The sequence below is a fragment of the Dicentrarchus labrax genome, unplaced genomic scaffold (assembly GCF_905237075.1).
Source record: "Dicentrarchus labrax unplaced genomic scaffold, dlabrax2021, whole genome shotgun sequence".
In the NCBI taxonomy this organism is placed as follows: Eukaryota; Metazoa; Chordata; class Actinopteri; family Moronidae; genus Dicentrarchus; species Dicentrarchus labrax.
This window is the reverse complement of record NW_026136721.1, coordinates 20,744,163-20,762,616: the sequence shown is the minus strand read 5'-3', so window position 1 is coordinate 20,762,616 and position 18,454 is coordinate 20,744,163. Positions and strand designations below refer to the sequence as shown.

Below are 18,454 nucleotides of genomic sequence, written 5' to 3'. Positions count from 1 at the left end.
CTCCCTCGGAGTGACTGCAAATTTCCTGTACTGCACTTTTGATTGGAAACACATTTGAAACATCTTTTCATGATCACACTTATGGCGCACAAAAGAAAGAAAGTAGAAAAAAAAAGAAAGCAGTAAGAATGAGGTCCAAAATATGACTAAGTGCACTGAGCTAACTTTGGACCTCACAAATGTTTTTTTTTGTTGTTGTTGTTTTAAATCTTCCATTTTTCCAACCTTGAATGATTCAGAAATGTGCTGAGTTTAAACTAAAACAGCACAAAGGTTATAAATCAAATAGTCCACTGAACACTATGAGAAGCAGTGAAATGATTTCTCCTCTGATGGTGTACAAGTGAACCCACATATGCAGTAGTCAGACTAACAGAAGTGAGAATTATATCTATACCAGTACTGTGAACTAAGCCTATCCAACACACTCCATTCATGGGTTATGAAAGTGTGGCAGGGAGCTCTGGCAAACCTTTAGTTCTTCCGGGCCAAGGGCCACTGTCTCTATAACAATACCAGTCACTGACCATCTCCATTATGACACCAATCACTCATTCTTAATAATCTCATTCTGAATAATACGCTAAAAATAATAGACTATTCACTGTACTCACGGTGCACCACAACCGCGCTTCCCATCTCCTCTATTCTCTGCCAGGATTTCAGTTCAATAGTACAATATTCAAAGACATTTCTGTGTCTGGTTTGTCGCTCTCTATCTGAGGTGCCTGAAAAACAGGGAAGAAGAAGGTTGTGTATTGTGGCAGCGTGGTTTGTTCTGTTACGGCTGCAGTGTGTTATGCTCCGTAACAGAGAGGATCTCAAAGGCTGGCTGGCTGCAGAACAGCCTGAGAAAGCCTGACGGCAAGCCCAGAGATTCCCCGTGGCAGCTTTTGCCACTCTGTCATAAACAAAACACAAGACGTCTTTCTCTTCTTCCCACACCAACGGGGCTCGGGCGCTGCCAAACAGAACAATCACTATCGCAGCCTCTTCTCCTTTCCAACGCACTCTCTCTCCCTCTCTCTCTCTCTGTGTCTCCTACAATATAAACAAAAGAGATCAGCAGAGGCTTTACCTCTGTGAGAGCAACAATGAGGGCGATGTTTAAGGAGACAAAACAAAAGTGTGCACGGGATCAAAGAGGAGCGAGGAAGACAGAGATGCTAAAGACCGACAAAACGCAAACCAAACAAAAACAAACAATGAGCACATCTTGTCATTCACTGTGCGGCTGGCAAAAAACGCAACCGCACATTACTGTAACAGATAAAAGTGACAGATAAATACAGGCTTTTATGCCTGTTTGCTCACAAATACGCATTTACAACTTAAAAGTAAATGAGAGCCAAGTGTGGTAACAGTGGCGACCTTATGACAGACAACGGTTTGCCCTTTGTCCCTCCCTCTCTCTCTCTCTCTCTCTCTCTCTCTCTCTCTCTCTCTCTCTCCTCTCTCTCTCTCTGTGCGTCTGTAGTGTCTCTCCAACCAGGACTTTAACTGAGCATGGGCTCTTTGGAGGCAGATTAAAGTACCAAGGCACATTGTGTTAGCCAGATAAGATAAGAGACAGCACACAGTACGGCCAGATTATGAATGGGCAGCGCACTGGGCAGCCCCTCCACACATCTATGTGTTTTACTGTACTGCTGTAAACCAAAGTACTGTAGCGACGAGTGCGGAGCAACAAACTGAAAACTGGGCAGCCAACGATGTCAGAAGAGGTAGAGAAAATGAGTCATGAGACAATTACATTTTGTGTATGTGTAGTTTCATGGTATACCCAAAAAATAGAAATACAATATCTCAATATTCTTTCATTTTTTGTTATGCAATCCTCCTTCATCATATGCAGAAAAAGTCTTTATGTCACTTATAGTTGTATATAATGCCACAAATAAAATGTAGTTTTAAGTGGACTGTGTTTTGTTTCAGCATCCATCATGATATGAGAAGAAATTTGCCTCCTCAGTGAGTTTAGAAAATTTGGTAGGTCTAAAGAAACTCAGACCTTTATAATTGCTTTAATAATACAGATTAAAATACAATACAATGTATGTAATACAAATAACTTTTTCCTGAACATGTATCCTGAGCTAAAATTAAACAAACATAAAACTATAATTTAGTATGTTCTAAGAGTATAATTTACAACAAAAATAGTATTTAACGCCACTGCACATTTCATAATAAACTGAGAAAAAAAAACTATGCTATGTTTCTAAATCCCAAACCACTCAGTGACCCACAATCCACAATAAGTCATTGTCCATTTTTAGCAGTACTGTCTCAATTATAGTGTAATAACAAAAACAGTTAAAAAAAAATACAAATAAAATTAAATGAAACAATAATATTTGAGAGACAATTTATCAGGAAAAAAATGGGCTAAATCAGTAAGACAGATTTCCTCAGTCAACGTCAGGACTGCCCGCTACCTAAGGTTTATCACCGCCACAGACAGACCAACAGAGTGAAGCTGGAGCTGCTGCCAGGGTTTGGCTCGGGCCGCGCGAGGTGTTTGGCCTGGACCGAGATTTTGTGTGTGTGTAATGTGTCAGAGAGAGAGAGAGAGAGCGAGAGAGAGAGAGAGAGACACACACACTGAGGGACGGCTGTGATAGCATTTGGCTACACTCATGTTAGCAGCTACCATAAGAGTTCTGCCTAGGCAGAGAGTGAGTGTGTGTATTTGGGCAGTGACAGGCTTATGCTGTATATATATCTGCCTGTGTGTGTGTGTGTGTGTGTGTGTGTGTGTGTGTGTGTGTGTGTGTGTGTGTGTGTGTGTGTGTGTGTGTGTGTGAAGCTGGTTGAGTCACTGTTTGAAATTTCCAGAAAATTCCAGCTGAGATAATATTAGGTCATGAGCGTGTGTTTGTATGTATACGTAGCCAGCAAATGGTGAAGTAGTGTGTATTTGGAGGATTTGGCTGTGAAATGTGTTTCATGTGTGCATGTGTGTGTGGTTGTTGTGACAGTGTTTTTTGCAATGTGGGGAAAAAACTACAACACAGCCAGTGTTTTGGCTGTGTGTGTAGAGTACGCGCACTGGAGGCTACAGCGATGTTTGGCCGAGTGTGAGTGTGTGTATCCATGATGGTGGCTGAGATACAACAATGTTTGGCTGTATCAAACTGTATCTATGATAGTCCTTGGCTGAGAGTGCGTGCTGTGTGGGTGTGTGTACGCAATCGTGACTAAAACCGTGTTTGGCTCTACGTGTGAAAGTGCGCTACAAAGATGACAGAGTTGTTTTTCTTTTTTTTTTGTTATCAAATGTGTGTATCTTTATTTAGCTGTGTTTGTATGTGTGTGTATGGGTGTGAAGGTGGCTGCAATAGTACTTGCTGTCTGTGAGCACTGGCGTTTTGTGTGTGAGTGTGTGTTTGGCAGCCAGGTCCAACATGGTGCTAGCGTTCAGGCAGACGGTGAAGGCGGCAGCAGCCTGCGGCCCGAGTGCAGGAGACTCGCGGCTCTGCTCTCCCTCTCATACACACACACACAAACACACACACACACACACACACACACACACACACACAATCTGGGCTGTGGCCAAATGACGATCCCTGGCTACAATGGCCTTACCGTGGCACATACACTTCAACAGACTAAGTACAATCCTATAAACAGCGACTTTCATTCATTGCACAAAAACACACAGTGGTGATCATCTCATAAAAGCACTCTCTCTCTCTCTCTCTTTCTCACACACACACACACACACACACACACACACACACACACACACACACACAGGCATGCAAATTCCTTCCTATAAAAAACACAAAATACATGCTCATATGCAGCCGCAAATGCCTTGCTCAGAAAATTAACATGTACTTGCCAGACCACGCTGGCCGAATGCCCTTGACACACACTCACATATTCTTTTTATTACTGTTGATACTATGTTGTCATGTAAACAAACACCAGGAAACAGAAGAAAATAAGGAAAAATACAAAAGAGAGAATGCAAAACTATTAGTTTTTTGCTAAGATTAGCTCATTATATTGTTAAATAAAAACTTTTCAGAATTCACAATTTTCATATAATATTATTCAACAGCTTAACTATAATCTTTATTTACTCCTAAATCTGAAAAACGCTATCAATGTGTTTCTGAAACTTACTACGCTTTTGCTTACCTTTATGCATATTTATTTCTGTCATTTCCCCTCTATTTAATTCTGTCTATAATTCTTTAATCTGTCACACATGCAGATGTTTCTGTTAGGTGTTTTTCTGTGTGTGTGTGTGTGTGTGTGTGTGTGAGAGACTACGCAAATGTGTGTGTACAACTATATGCACATGCACACGGGCATGTATGAGTGTGTATGTGTTGGCATCCCTATTAGTGTCTGGTATCCAGTTGGCCACATACCTGGCGTGTGGACGAAGTAGGCCAGGTAGAGGTCCAGCTCCTTGACGGACACTCCGATGTGGTGCGGCTGGACACACAGGCCAGGGTTGGTGCACTGTGGTGACTTGACCAGCCGTTCCCCGTCCGTGCTCTCCAGGGGACTGCCCTTGAACAGGATGACCATCACGAGGTCCAGCCGCCACACCTTGTCGGCCTGGCGCAGGCAGTCGATGCGACGGATCTTGCCCTTCTGGTCGGGGTTGGACAGCACGCAGCAGGGGGGCTTTTTCCCCGTGATGGTGAGCACAAAGTCCTCACGGAACTCAGGCCGGATGTCCTTGCGGAGCTTGGCCAGCAGGCGCGAGGCCCACTTTTGCTTGATCTCTGGCTTCTCCCCCAACAGCTCATCCTTCACTGCACGCTCTTCCTCCTTGGACATACGCTTCTCATGCTTCTTGAAGTATTTGCGCTTGCGGGCCTGCAGGTTGAACCAGGTGTAGGCAAAGGCGCGGACGTGGGGCAGCAGGGCCTCGATGAAGGGGTGGAATTCATCCTGGATGAGGGAGGAGGATGGGGGGAGTGTGGAGGAGGAGAGGGAGGAGGGGGGGAAGCAGGAAGAGGCAGTGGAGAGAGAGGGGGAGAATGGGGGAGAAAAGGATGGGGAGAGAGGGAGTGGGGGGTGAGGAAGGGAAGAGAGAAGAGAGGCAGTTAGCGCCGGCACGCAGCATGGAGGAGCAGCGCCTGCTCTGTGTGAGCAGAGGGAGAGAATGAGCGAGAGGCACTAAGAGAGAGAGAGAGAGAGAGAGAGAGAGAGACAAGAGAGAGAGAGAGAGAGAGAGAGAGACAGAGAGAGAGAGAGAGAGAGAGAGAAGGATGCTATACACTCTCTATCTAACACCTAGCACAGACACATCACATTGATGGACACACTCTACAAAATACTGAACAACATAATACTGAAGGAGTGAGGGGTAAGATGCCGAGACAGGGAAATTAAGTATACATTTTTTGTATCAAATAATATTAGTGTAAACATTTATGTGCCTGCCTAAATAAATAAATATAAACAAATGTGTTAGTTATAAATAAAAATATTGCCAGACTTTCATTTACCCATTACAAAAACAATAACAAAAACTGTATTAATTTTACAAAACATTATTTATTTAAAAAAATAAATAAATCTATATCTGGAAAAAAAGTTAAAACTGGTACCATTTATAAAACATAAAGCAGATTGACAACACATACTAATATATAATGCATACAACACTGTAATAATTTGAGAGAATTCACGTACTAAATTCTAATTATTAAAATTAAACATAAAATATTTGTCCGCACTTTAAATTACCTAATAACATTCATTCACCGTTACAAAACATATGTGTATAAAACAAGAATAACATGGTAGTTACCATTTTGCTCTCTCATCATAAATTCACCCCGCCGATTGCAAAGAAACTTAAAATGCGCCACCAGCACAGTAACTGGATTGTTGAGTCAAAACGCTCTGAAGTAATGCTGCGTATATTAGAAAACAAAAGAGTGAGGAAAAAACATAAAAAATTAAGCAAAAAGAGAAGCTGAGAAAGTGTCCAATAAAAGCAGCAGGGGGGAAAAAAGCTGAGAAAGAGGAGACAGGCCAAGGGGGCGCAGTGTAATACCAGCACAGGAACACAGGAGGTACTGTAGCAGGAGCTGCAGGAGAGGTGCTGTTCAAGAGCACTACAGAAGGAGAGTGTAGAGAAGTTCAGCAATCTCTCTGTCTAAAAGGATTTAAAAAAAAGGTGGATGTGCACGATCAAAATAAAAGAGATATTGCCTCAAAAAGGTTGAAACAGTCAAAAACTTTCACGAGCCTCTTTGTTTGTTTGCGAAAATGTGTAGAAAAAAATAATCTTGAAGAAAAAACAACAAAAAAATGCTTGGCAAAGCGGCGAGTGCTATTGGTTCAATTCTCTAGGATCTGCATAAGACTCACGGAGAGGGAGAGAGAGAGCTGGACAAGGGGGGTGCGGACGGAGGAGAAGAAGAAAAAAACAAAACAAAACAAGAGGACCGAATCAATGTTGGAAGAGTGTGCACGACCGCTGGCAAACCCGAGTGCAGCTTCTTTTTTCCCTCTCTTTCTCTCCAACTCTGTCTCTCTCTTTCTCTCTTCCTCTCCACTTTCCTTCTCTAACCATTGACTGAGTCTGTGCCAACATGCAGAGGGCCCACCTATTTGGCACCGAGTCCCAAACAGCCCAGCCAATACGCACGCTCCCAGCGCTGAAAGGGAGGGAAGAGAGAGATGGCAGAGGGAGAAGCAAAGATGTGGGGGGTGGATGGTTGGTGGCTGGTAGTGGAGAGAGAAAGAGAAAGAGAGAGAAAGAGAGAGAGAGAGGGAGGGAGAGAGGGAGGTAGGGGGAGAGACAGGGACTGTGTGTGGTGCAGGCAGAAGGCACGTCATTAGCCAAATAGACAAGTTCCAATCTAGTGCAAAGGCAAAGTCCAGAGGATATTAATTTTACATGCATCCAATCCAGACAGCACCCGCCTTCTAAAGCCCCCTACGCTTCCCCCCCCCACCGCCTTCATCGCCTTCGTCACCAGCGTGGTCACAGCCATCCCAACAAACCAGCTCGCTCTCCAACTGCATCCCCCCCCCCAGAAACAGCCCTCTCTCCCCCTCTCCCTCTCTCTCTGCTCGCGTTACACCACCTTGGCATGGGATGGCATGAGAAAACACAGGCCCAAAATCCCACTAGACCCTGAGACCAGCAGCTGCTCCTGGATTTACCACACAAACAAAGAGAGGAGGGGGAAGAAAATGCCCGCCACCTCCCCCCCACCCACCCCCACACCCCCCAACAAAAAATACCATCCAAAAACATGCTCTCCTGTTTCAAAATGCACTCTCACATCCAACTGGCCCCTTCTCTCCCTCTCTCTTTTTTTGTTAGTCCACTTTAAAAGCCCCGACAGCACAGACACAGAAACACATTAAAAGTTTCTGTTACCAAATTAGACAGCAATCCCATTTGTGGGTGAGAGACAGGATTCAGTGGACAATGACTGCTGAAAATGCTGCGGTGGACAGCTTCATGTAAGTACCCTATACATGTTAAGCTGTTTACTAAGGGAAGCGGATATTAAAACTGTCTAAAACAGGCTATACCGCTTCCCTGTAATTCACAAAGCTTAGTCTAATGCTTTCAGATTCAGATACGCTCGTCTTTGTAGGAGCAAAAAGAATTATAGTTTCCTGCTGCTGCCGCTAAATTGCCCATATTTTCATTGCGTTGCATTATGAAGTACACAATGACACATGATTGGGATTGAACAGCAGCATAAAGTGATGATCCACAGGGCTGTATAGCTGCCCTGGCAAGCACGGTGTCTCGTCCTCATTGGCTGACCCACATGACCTCAGAGGGACAAGCTGTGCCCAGTGCACCATGGGAGAAATATCTGAGAGACAAAGGCTTTCACCAAGGATCAATTCAATATAGTCTAGTGCAAATACATATGAACTGCTCTTATCATTAGAAGTACATTTAAATATCATACTTCCAAATGACAAAAAAGGAACACTTTTGCTCATTCGTGCTGTCCAAATTACATAAATTAGTCCGTGGGGCTCACAGGAATTATAGAGACATTGTCGAAACTGGAATCTCTGTAGTGGGCTGCCACAAAAAGCTAACTTGTCATGTGGCAAAGTTGAGGGCCCGGCCATTTGATTGTGGGTTGAAGCCCCCTGCTGTGCAACGGGACAGGCTGTCTGTGTGAACGGCCTACAAAGGCCAGAGTCCTCTGGTTGGCTCTGAGGACCATCAGATTTAGCCTGGCCTGATCCCTCTGTCAGTGTCTGACAGAGGAGCTGCAGCCTGGATGACTGGCTGGTCCACTGACTGGCTGGCGAGCTGGCTGTTAGGTTGGCTGAGAGGCTACATGACTGGCTGGGTGAATGACTGGATGGCTACCCGGGTGGGTAGCTAGCTGGCTAGCTGGCTGCCTGGCTGGCTGACTGGCTCGTCACTGCTACTGCTGGGGGGGGCAGACCCCATCTGGACCAGGCCGAGCCGGGCCGGGTGCCGATTGTTCATGCTAACATACGCCTGCCTCGCACAGCCACACTGCACACGTGAAATATGTGGGAAGGAGAGAAGATGGCAGACAAGAAAAAAAAAAAAAGTATGGCCTAAAGGAACATGAGGGGATGGAATTAAAGAGGATGTGTGTGTTTGTTTTTGTTTTTGAAGAATAATGACGGAGGTGTGTTTGTCACTTATTTGAAAAGGCCGAAGGGATCTAGACTTTTTGGTGAATGGGCTGCAGACAAAGAAAAGGACAGATATGTGCCAAGTATTACTGTCACTTCCTGTAATATCATCAAGCCATTACTGACAGGGAAAATGATAATAACCAAGATTACTATCAACGAAATCCAAACCTCTCCTTTGTCCATTCAAACTAGCAACACATTTGCTTTTGTAGTTCCAGCCCTGCAACATTTTTTTAGCAACATAACTCTTATTAACTCTTTATGTAACAAAAAGAGGATGAAAAAAAGGCCGAACCCTATTATGAGACTACAAATTAATCCATATTATTAAGCAAATACTATTTGTATGAAATATGTAATCCTTCCAAAAAAAAAAATCCCCCTTTTTAAAATCACTTAGTTAAATCCACTGCCAGGCCTATTATGATCATAAACTGGACCAAATACAAAATTATACACAGCATAACACAGGCGTTGAGGTCTGTGCGCAATTTGCAGTTAAGGCAAAATTTTTTATGATTTTGGCTAAGAAATGAGTCTGTGTGGCACCATATTATTTAACGTGTCACTTTTTTTTTTTTTTGACATTTTCAAACCCACATTTCCCCCTGCTCATTAGAGAGGGTTTCTCCTGTTTGCCCAGAGTTCTTCAGGGCAGAACGAAGGGTGGCAGTTTCTCAGGCCTTGGCCACTGGACTCTTTAGGTATCTGCTCTGCAATAATTTCAGAGACCTCATCTTATCTCTGCATGCCATGCTCTGTCTTTCAGAAAACGGCGACCTTTGTTCGCCAGGCTGGGCAAGACAATCTCCCCTCCTGCCCTGACAGGGTTTAACTTAGAGAGCAGGAGAGAAATGAAAACCACCTCAGGTTGTATTAACAAGGCCAAGCTTGGAGCAGCAGCAACTGCCAAAAAACACAAGACAAAGGAAAACAATAAAAACTGAAATTGTTGCATTCAAGATTTTGGTCCTATTAAACTAGAAGAAGAAAAAAAAAATCGTGCATAGTGCAAATTCACTCATTAAACCATTTTGTCATGTATGCAAGGCTTGCTGTTGAGAGTGAATATCTAATTCCCACTATAGTGGCTAAAGCGCTGTGAATGAGGCCTAAAAAGTGCTGCTAATATCCTACCGTTGAAAAGGAGCTATTTTCATTATTTAAATACTATTTAAAATACATAATTGTATTAAGGGGTTTGGCTAAGGTTAAGTTATCCGTGTAGTGTTTCATAGAGCGACACACCGAAACCCCTTTACACGGCCTGTCCTTCATCTCAAAACGGCCTGCACCCTCCGTCTCTCCATTTGTAAAACTATATCAAATCAATTTTCACACAGAGGAAAATAAGACACCTACCTCAGTCACCGGAAAATTATAATCTCCCCAACGTCGGTGTAACGTCAGTTTTGGCTCATAACGGATGTATTTCTCTCTGTTAACCTCCTCCGTCGTTTTGTAAGTAGCTACTTATATTTTGCGTTCTTTAAAATAAAGAAAAAGTCTTATTTTTGACATTAAAAGTGCTCTAAATACCACACATATATTCAAATCTAATGCTCCCCTTCCTCGTGCAGAAAAAAACAACCTGAGCCCCGTGCTCTCTGGCTCGCGCCTGTGCGGCCTTACGTTGAACAAAAAAAAGGGTCAAAATTAATACTTAAAAGTCGATTTGAAAATGAAAAGGAGTTGGATGTGTGGTAGCGGAGGTAATGAATGCAGACTGTGTGAAGTAAGAGCTCAGTAAAAGGCAAACATTCACCAGAGTAAACAAAGCAATTACATTTGCACAAAAAGCTTTGATGCAGTTTTCCTCCTTCAGTTCCTGCAGATTTATTAATGTGGCCTGCTTAAGTGCACGGAGATTTTTAAACAGATACGAACACCTTCATGCAAACTAAAAAAGGACTATTAGTTCCTGTCTGTGGGCTATATTTGCATGAAATTGATTTAAAACAACCGTAACTTGGGCGTGTTTCCCACAGCTTATTATTACAACAGCTCTAATAAAGCCGTCTACCTGAAATGAATTTGTGATATCTTACATGCAAATAAAAGCCAAAGGACTGACTTCTGCATAGGATACGTGGGAAGAGAGATCAGGTCATACATTTGTTTGATGCCACATCCTGCATGTGAGGAAGACTTGGTTGTGAGTCAATAGGCTTTAATTGTGTTTTTCACTGGGCTGCAGGAACTAAGATTTCAGGAATGGTATCATATTAAGGTAATTTATTTTCTTTCCTAATTTCTTTTCTGTTAAATAGTGATTCCAACAAAAGATAACATTTATTTTTTTAAAGAAATATAGAAGAAGTAATACATAAAAACCTAATAAAAAATAAATGAAGTCTATCAAAAAGCTCAAACAGCCTTACAACAGGTCTCCTTTATATTATATTAATGAATGCACCACCGGTATGTTCTTATTTCCTATAGATATTATAATATACTACATTACTGTATTTTTTCCAACAACATCCTCTAAATTAGCTAAATTTCTTACATTTGTTGGTTTAAAGTTTAAACTAGTTGGTTTAAAATGAAAAATTTCTTACAAACTAAATTTAGGTAACATTTTAAAAATAAAAACAATTGCTACAATGAATGAATGAATGAATACTACTATCCTGATAATCTATTTATGGAATGTGTTTCTAAACAAAGGGGCAGTATTTCGTTAAAAAATTATTTTTTGCAGTTTAATTAAAAAATTACAAACATTTCAGCCATTTTCATTTTAAATGGCTGTTTCTTTGTCAATTCATAATTGTATTTAATTATATGTATTATATACATATATAATTACAATAATAAAATAATAATAAGAAAAATATATGCCTTTCACATATTGTGTATTACAGGAGTACTAAGAAACCAAGAGACATTTATTCTTAAATCCTGATTTAAAACATAAAACATAAACTTTTCTTTAATTTAAAAAGATGCTACAAGCATGTAACTGAAGGGCACATTTGTCTGATGAAATTATATTTGTCTGACACACAAGTTTTAAGTTGTTTTTATTATTATTATTATTAGTTATTAATTTATTTTGTTAACTCTGTTCAAGATGATCCTGTGAGATAGGGTTAGGAAAACACACACACACACACACACACACACACACACACACACGGAGCTGATGAAGGTTACACTGTGTCAGGACGTGTCACGACTGGAATACATCTTTGACATCTGCTGTGTGAAATCACATATTGACAAGTACTGTGGTGATGTAAGGGAAAGACTGTAAGAGATCTGAACTATTTTCCCTTTGTGTGTGTGTGTGTGTGTGTGTGTGTGTGTGTGTGTGTGTGTGTGTGTGTGTGTGTGTGTGTGTGTGTACGCGCTCTGATCACTCGAGGTGGGTTGGAATAATTTGGGTTAATGTTTCTCGAGCTGTTTGTGCTTTTTATGAAGATCGGAGGTTTTTTTTAACTTTTCAAAACCACACTGTTCTAAACTTTACATAAAACAGGGACATTGGGCCCTTCTTCCGCAGAACCGGCATAATGCCATTTCTGTCCACTCTGTTAAAAAAGAAAAAGGAAGTAGAAGAGAAAAAAAGTTTCCATATTTTCTTCCCATGAGGAGTGCAGGAAAAGTAAGGTGTGCAGCCCTGACTAGTGGTGAGTAACACCCTGCCATTAAGAGGTGATGGGTTAGTAACCTCACAAGCCTCAGGGATATAAAATAATTACGGACAACTACTATTTCCTTGGAAACTCTCATGAAGTAGAAAAATTAAGTGTCGTTTTTTTCTTCCCCTTTCATTCACTTATTCACTTATTCAAGCCCACACACATGCATTTACACACAGACCCACATTATTCTTCTTAAAAATTCCCTCCTTAACTTCATCACTGCCAGTCCTTCCATTTCCATCCAGCTCAAAACCTTTTCATCCATTCTACTCCCTGGAAGAGGAAAAAAACTTTCCCTCTTTCTCCCATCGGCACAGATTGATGTTAAAAGTGTGTCTGCGCATCGTTTGTAATTACGCCTGTTTACACACTGAAGCATTACTATGTGTGAAAGTCTGGAAGCCATTTGTGGCATGAGGCTGAGAGGGAAAGACAGAGCGAACCAACTTTAAACAGCTCCAGAGACACAAGGACTGATAGCAAGCTGGGGCTTCTGACATGACTGCAGACCTGGGTAATTTTATACTCAAATATGCTTTCACATTTGTGCGATGGATTTGTCTGGGCAGAATGTTTCAGCCTCAAATGTAAGCACATCAAAGATAAGATCAAGGGCTCTTCGTGATTTTTTTTTTAGTATCCAAAATTTATTCAGCCAGGATTTTCTTGAGGTTTGTGTGGTTTTTCTATGACTCTGGCCCATCTGCATAAAATCCACCTTATACAGTTAATTATAAACATAACTGTAACCTCACAAGTGAATTATATTCCCAATTTATATTCTCAAAATATTTAGAGGACTGAATTCAATTTGAACAGCTTAAAAATACATTTTGTGACGATCATTTGTTAAATAGATTTGGGTTTTTTTTTTTTATTTGGCCTAGACTAACATAATTCAAAACTTATTCCCTGCATATATCAAAATGCATTGTGGGAAGTGCAAAGAGTGCTGTGTGAAACAGTATAAATTTACTCCTAAATGCAAAACTGAATGTTAATCTTGATAACAGTGCCGTCAATTAGAGAGAATGTTTCTCTTAGGCATGATGTTATCGTGGTATAAATAAAACTGGGCAAAATTATGGATTTCAAACTAAATTAGGAGATTCTGGCACTGCATGTTGCAAACAATGATTTAATAAAACCATTTCAACATGTGGCTGCGGATAGATGGAGGGTATAGGATTACATGTATTCTAAGTGAATACATAGAGACTACTGCATTTGTGCCGTATGTGTGTTTACATTACAACGGTTCTGTAGCGTCACCATGGCAAATACACACACACACACACACACACACACACACACACACACACACACACACACACACACACACATACACACACACACACACATACTTTTGGTGTGGCATTTTTCCGACAGGACGTCGCAGTAAAACGGAGAGTACAGCATTTCCCCTCGACAAGGGCGGCCATTCCTGATAAGGTCAAGTAGGCAGTGTGATACTTGGAGTGTGTGTGTGAGGGGTACTAGCGAGTGTGTGTGTGTGTGTGTGTGTGTGTGTGTGTGAGGGGTGATGGCAGAGTGTGGCAGCTTCAGCTATACAGGGAAGGAGAGCGTCTGTCTCACTCTTTCTGTCTCACTCCTAACCGAAGTGCATGCTGCTGACACACCTACAGTGTTCCAGTCGGCACATGCCAGCCGCACACACTGGCTACCATGCCCTGCCCACAACTGCAGAGAGGGCTTTGAACCTCATGGTTAGCAAATACAGCAGGAATCAAGCAGATAATGAAACCCGATATCCCCCTCCCCTCCATGCCCTGCTCCAGCAGCGGCCAAGGCCTGCTTCTCCTCACACAAGAGATGCACTATTGAGAGACTTTCTCTCTCACTCTTTCGCTCCCCCTCATTCTTTTATTCCTCCCTGGTCCTCGTTCTGCCAGTCGGCAAGGCGAGATGCCAACCTCTCCCCAAAGCCCGGGCAGAGTGCCCTCACCCTTTATGCAAATGCTGCACCACTAGCCCAACTCACACATTCATTCTGTGCCCCCCACCACCATCACCTACTCCTCCAATTCTTCAATTTCTTTCTTTCACCTCTTGCTCTGCAATCCCCCTCTCTCTCTAACACTTTTTCCCTTTCCTGTCCTCCATATTGTTGTTGCACTTAAACCATCCCTCCCTCTGCTTTTTGCTGCTTCACCCTCGCACTTCTTCCAATTGCCTGCGCTCTCTCTATCTCAATTGCTATCCATCTTCCAGCATCTCTCACTCTGCTCCCCCTCACTCCTTTCACTGTGGAACTCCCCTCCTCTTCTCGCTGCCTCTCTCTCACACAGCTTGACTCACCCAGACTCAAACTTGTACACTCATTCCTCGGTCATTGCCAGACAGGCAAGTGCAGAAAACTCCCTTTACCCTCCCTCTCTCTCTCTCTCTCTCTCTCTCTCTCCGTCTTCTTTTTCTATCTCTTCCTTTCTCTCTCTCAAATTGAAATTGAAATTGAAATGGCTTTATTGGCATGACGTACTGCTGTACATATTGCCAAAGCAAGCGTGTAGATATTGAAAAGGGAAACATTAATTACAGCAAGTAAAGATACTACAGCAAAGAAACATACTACATGACAACATCTCTCTCTCACACACACACAGCCACCATGCCACAGCTCTTGCCCTGCTACTTCCCTTAAAGGGAAATTATAATTTTTCTTCTGCTGCGGTGTGTATTCATTATATCATTTGTCAGTATTTAGTACTAAATTGCAAGACACCAGTTGGCATGTTTATTAATACCTTTACTGTGAAGATGGTGCAGTGGCTTAAACATGTGTTTAGTCATGTTTACATGCTTTAACAACAGCTTTTTCTTTTTCACACTTTGAAAAGTATGGCAGGATATTATGTTTTTCCAAATTAACATCGCAGAGCGAGGACTGAAACCCTACTGATTCCAGTTTTGGTGACTAAAGAATTATTACCATAACCATGAAATTAGATTCTACAACAATGGCTGTTTTCTGACATTTGTAGGAACAAAACAGGGATATTGACAGCGGTTTAATGTCAATTACTCTTGATTGTTGTGCTTTTTTATTATACAATTTCTCAATAGGAAAAAAGAACTAAACTTCTAAGCCTGGTGACCATAATTTATCATTTATAATTAGAACGCTGTAAATGTTTGCGGCATGCTACTTTGCAGATAGGAAACCAACCCTGTTACATTAGCATCCTATTTCCTCATCAGTGAACTCCCTATCAGGAACACTGAAGCTTGCGGATTTAATTCTGCTTATCATTTGAGCTGGAGTTTTGCCTGTGCTGAGTTGGCGCTGCGAGGGTTAAATGGTGCCCGCTCCCTGTGGCATGATATGAGCTGGGCCTTTGCCTATGTGCACTCTGCCTTGTCTGCGCTGAGTTGGTAGTGTTAGGGGTTAAGAGTGGGTGGCTGCTCCAAGTGGCTTCATGTGCGACTCTGATCCCATTAGGGTTAAAAGGTGTCTGTTCCAAATGGCTTCCTGAGAGCCGGGTCTTAATCTCTGTTACGCATGACAGAGTTTGGGTTAAAGGGAGGCGGGCTCTTGATATGGCAGCAAGTTATGCCTGAGCTGGCAGTGTGAGGGTTAAAGGTCGCTCTGCCCATTTTGAGTGGCATTCCCTGTAGGGCAAGCTCCATGCCAGGCCGGAAGAAAGAGAGGACACACACAAACACATGCAAGGCGAGAAACAAAGAGCCTTCACAACCACACACACACACACACATACACACATAAACACATGAGGACACATGCGCACACACACAACAGCTAAATCATTTTGAAACTTTTATCCTCTCAAACCAGTGCTTTCCTTTTTTAAAGATTCACCAAAGCAAGGGGGAGGATAGACAGACACATGATGCAGATGGGCGCCTCTGGAAGAGTGTGTGTGCAGTTATCTCCTCTGTGACCACGCTCGCTGACTTCCCTGGCCTAAACTACCACCTCGCACAGACCTCAGGAGCACCACAGTACCACAGGCAGACGGCCATAAGTACATGTCCTCGGAGGGGACATAAAATAAAACCCACCTCGATAAAAGGAACCTCACAAACAGGCAAGGGAGAAGGAACAAAAAAAAGTGCTGTATCACCGATCCAAGCTTGAAATTAGGTAAGTGTTGGATTTATAGTGCTTATGTATTTAATTTTTCACATGATCAAAATGTGAAAAGGCAGTTATCGCCACTCCCATTTTTTGAGCTATTAACAAAAGAACAGTGTATGCTTTTTTTTTCTGTATGAGTGACAACTACTTCGTAGCTTGCAGCTGGTATATTTTGTATTGGCCCTTAGTTACCTTGAAATCCCTCACAATTGGGTTGAGAAATGTATGTGAAACGTGTAACCAAATGTGCCCTTGTTGGCCTCAGATTGAATCAAGCCAGTTTTTTTTTTCTTCCTTTTTTCCTCCACTCAGTATCCTGCTCAGATTTACTGCCATCTCATTGAAAAAAAAAAATCTTAACTGCAATAAATAAATAAATAAATTCTACTCGTGCCGCGTTATTTTGCAGCGAATGGTACAGTGTTTATCAACTCTCAGCGAAACTGGTCCGGTATGAAATACCAGTCAGTCTCCATTTATAAACATGTGATTGTATGAAAAGATAGTATCACAGAAAAGCGAGCCAGAAGGAGAGAGCTGGACTGAAAGCAGCAAGAGCTGCCACGTCAGATGCTGCTGAGGCTTCTTGGCTGTCAGGACTGAAACAGACACACACACACAGTGTAGACACACATGCAAATGCAGTATGGCCTGCACACGCACAGATCCCAACGAATGCACATCAACAGAAATGCGCCTCATATATACTCTCACACACACACACACACACACATGCGCACACAAACACACACACACACACACACACACACACACACACACACACACACACACACACACACACACACACAGCAAGAAGGGTTTGCTTTTGCAGTGCTGTTTAGGGAGTTGGAGTCATCAGCCAAGCCTGACACTCCTGCTCAGTGTAGCCATCACCGCTGTCTCTCTGTGAGTCAACATGGATGGAGCTGCTCCATCAACAACACACACAGGCCCTAATAATAAAACGAGCAAATCCTCCCTCCCTCCAGTTTGCCTGCCACACGCCAGAAAGGGCCTGCCCCGGGTCTGATCATATCCTGTTAGGATCACTTCTGGATTTACACTTAACATTTGGTTACACTCTTAAAGCATTTAAATAGGTATTTTGTTTTGTTTTTGTTTTCCAAATGTCAGTACAGTATTTCAATGCCTAAAAAAAGCCCATTATTTTACTTTACACTGTGACAACCAAATTGTAACAGCACTATATGCAAAACATATATCCGCATGTACAAAGAAGACAGTACAGTACTGGACTGTTTTCAAAGAAGTACATATAAGGAAATGATGAGGGCAATATTCAAGCGCATAAGCCGCCCCAAAAAGAAAATCTGATGCAAAATAGGATTTGGCCTCATCTTTATTTAGGCTAGCTTTCCAATTCCTGGAGAAATTGCATTATTGAATACAACAACGCCATTGTTTCAGCAAATTTTAGAGGGGCTTTCAGCATTATATATTTCCACAGAGGAAAATCAAAATGGGAACACCGTTTTTCAATCTGAAGGGGAGAGAAGGCTCTTGTGCAGAGATTTGATTCTCCAGATAGCACTTGGCACCATTTACCTCCTCTAAGTACTGTAATATGGTTATGATACATTAGCATTCCTTCACATCACCAAAGAAACCCAATATGTCTATATCAAGCATTTTAGTCAGCGGAGGAACAGAAAAGAAGCAGAGGGAGAAAAAGAGGAGGGAGAGGAGGGTGGAAGTCTAGAAGATGGAGAGTCAGGTAAAGGATTAGCATTAAGTGGCGATAGGGAGTAAAAAGTTGCCCAATGAGCAGCATTCCAGTGGACAAAGCCTGGCAAATGGTGAAACTGTTTTAGATAGCCTGCGCGGTTCTCAGGAGAGGCAGACAGGGAGTTAGTAAAGTGGCTTTTAAGCTCACCAAATCCAACATATCCCAGATAAGACTGTGGCTCTTCCTGAGGGAACGAAAGAGAGGAGTAGCGGAGGGGGCTGGAAAGAATGAGGTAAAATGGAGAAAGAGACGGTTGAAGTAAAAGAGGCCATGACAGAAGAGTAGGGAGAGTTGAGGGAT

General features: G+C 42.3%; 1 protein-coding gene across 11 annotated transcripts in view; it reads right to left on the bottom strand.

Annotated features, from left to right (window-relative positions):
- Nucleotides 1-18,454, bottom strand: part of LOC127354152 (nuclear factor 1 X-type) — a 111,324-nt gene that overhangs the window by 70,114 nt on the left and 22,756 nt on the right. For 10 of the 11 annotated variants that reach the window (XM_051383860.1, XM_051383857.1, XM_051383859.1 and 7 more), the window contains one exon: nt 4,389-4,920. In XM_051383860.1, the coding sequence (XP_051239820.1) occupies nt 4,389-4,920 (532 nt within the window). Of the gene's footprint in view, nt 1-4,388; nt 4,921-5,785; nt 6,542-18,454 lie in introns of those variants that run through there. The other variant, XM_051383858.1, reaches the window with a different exon arrangement.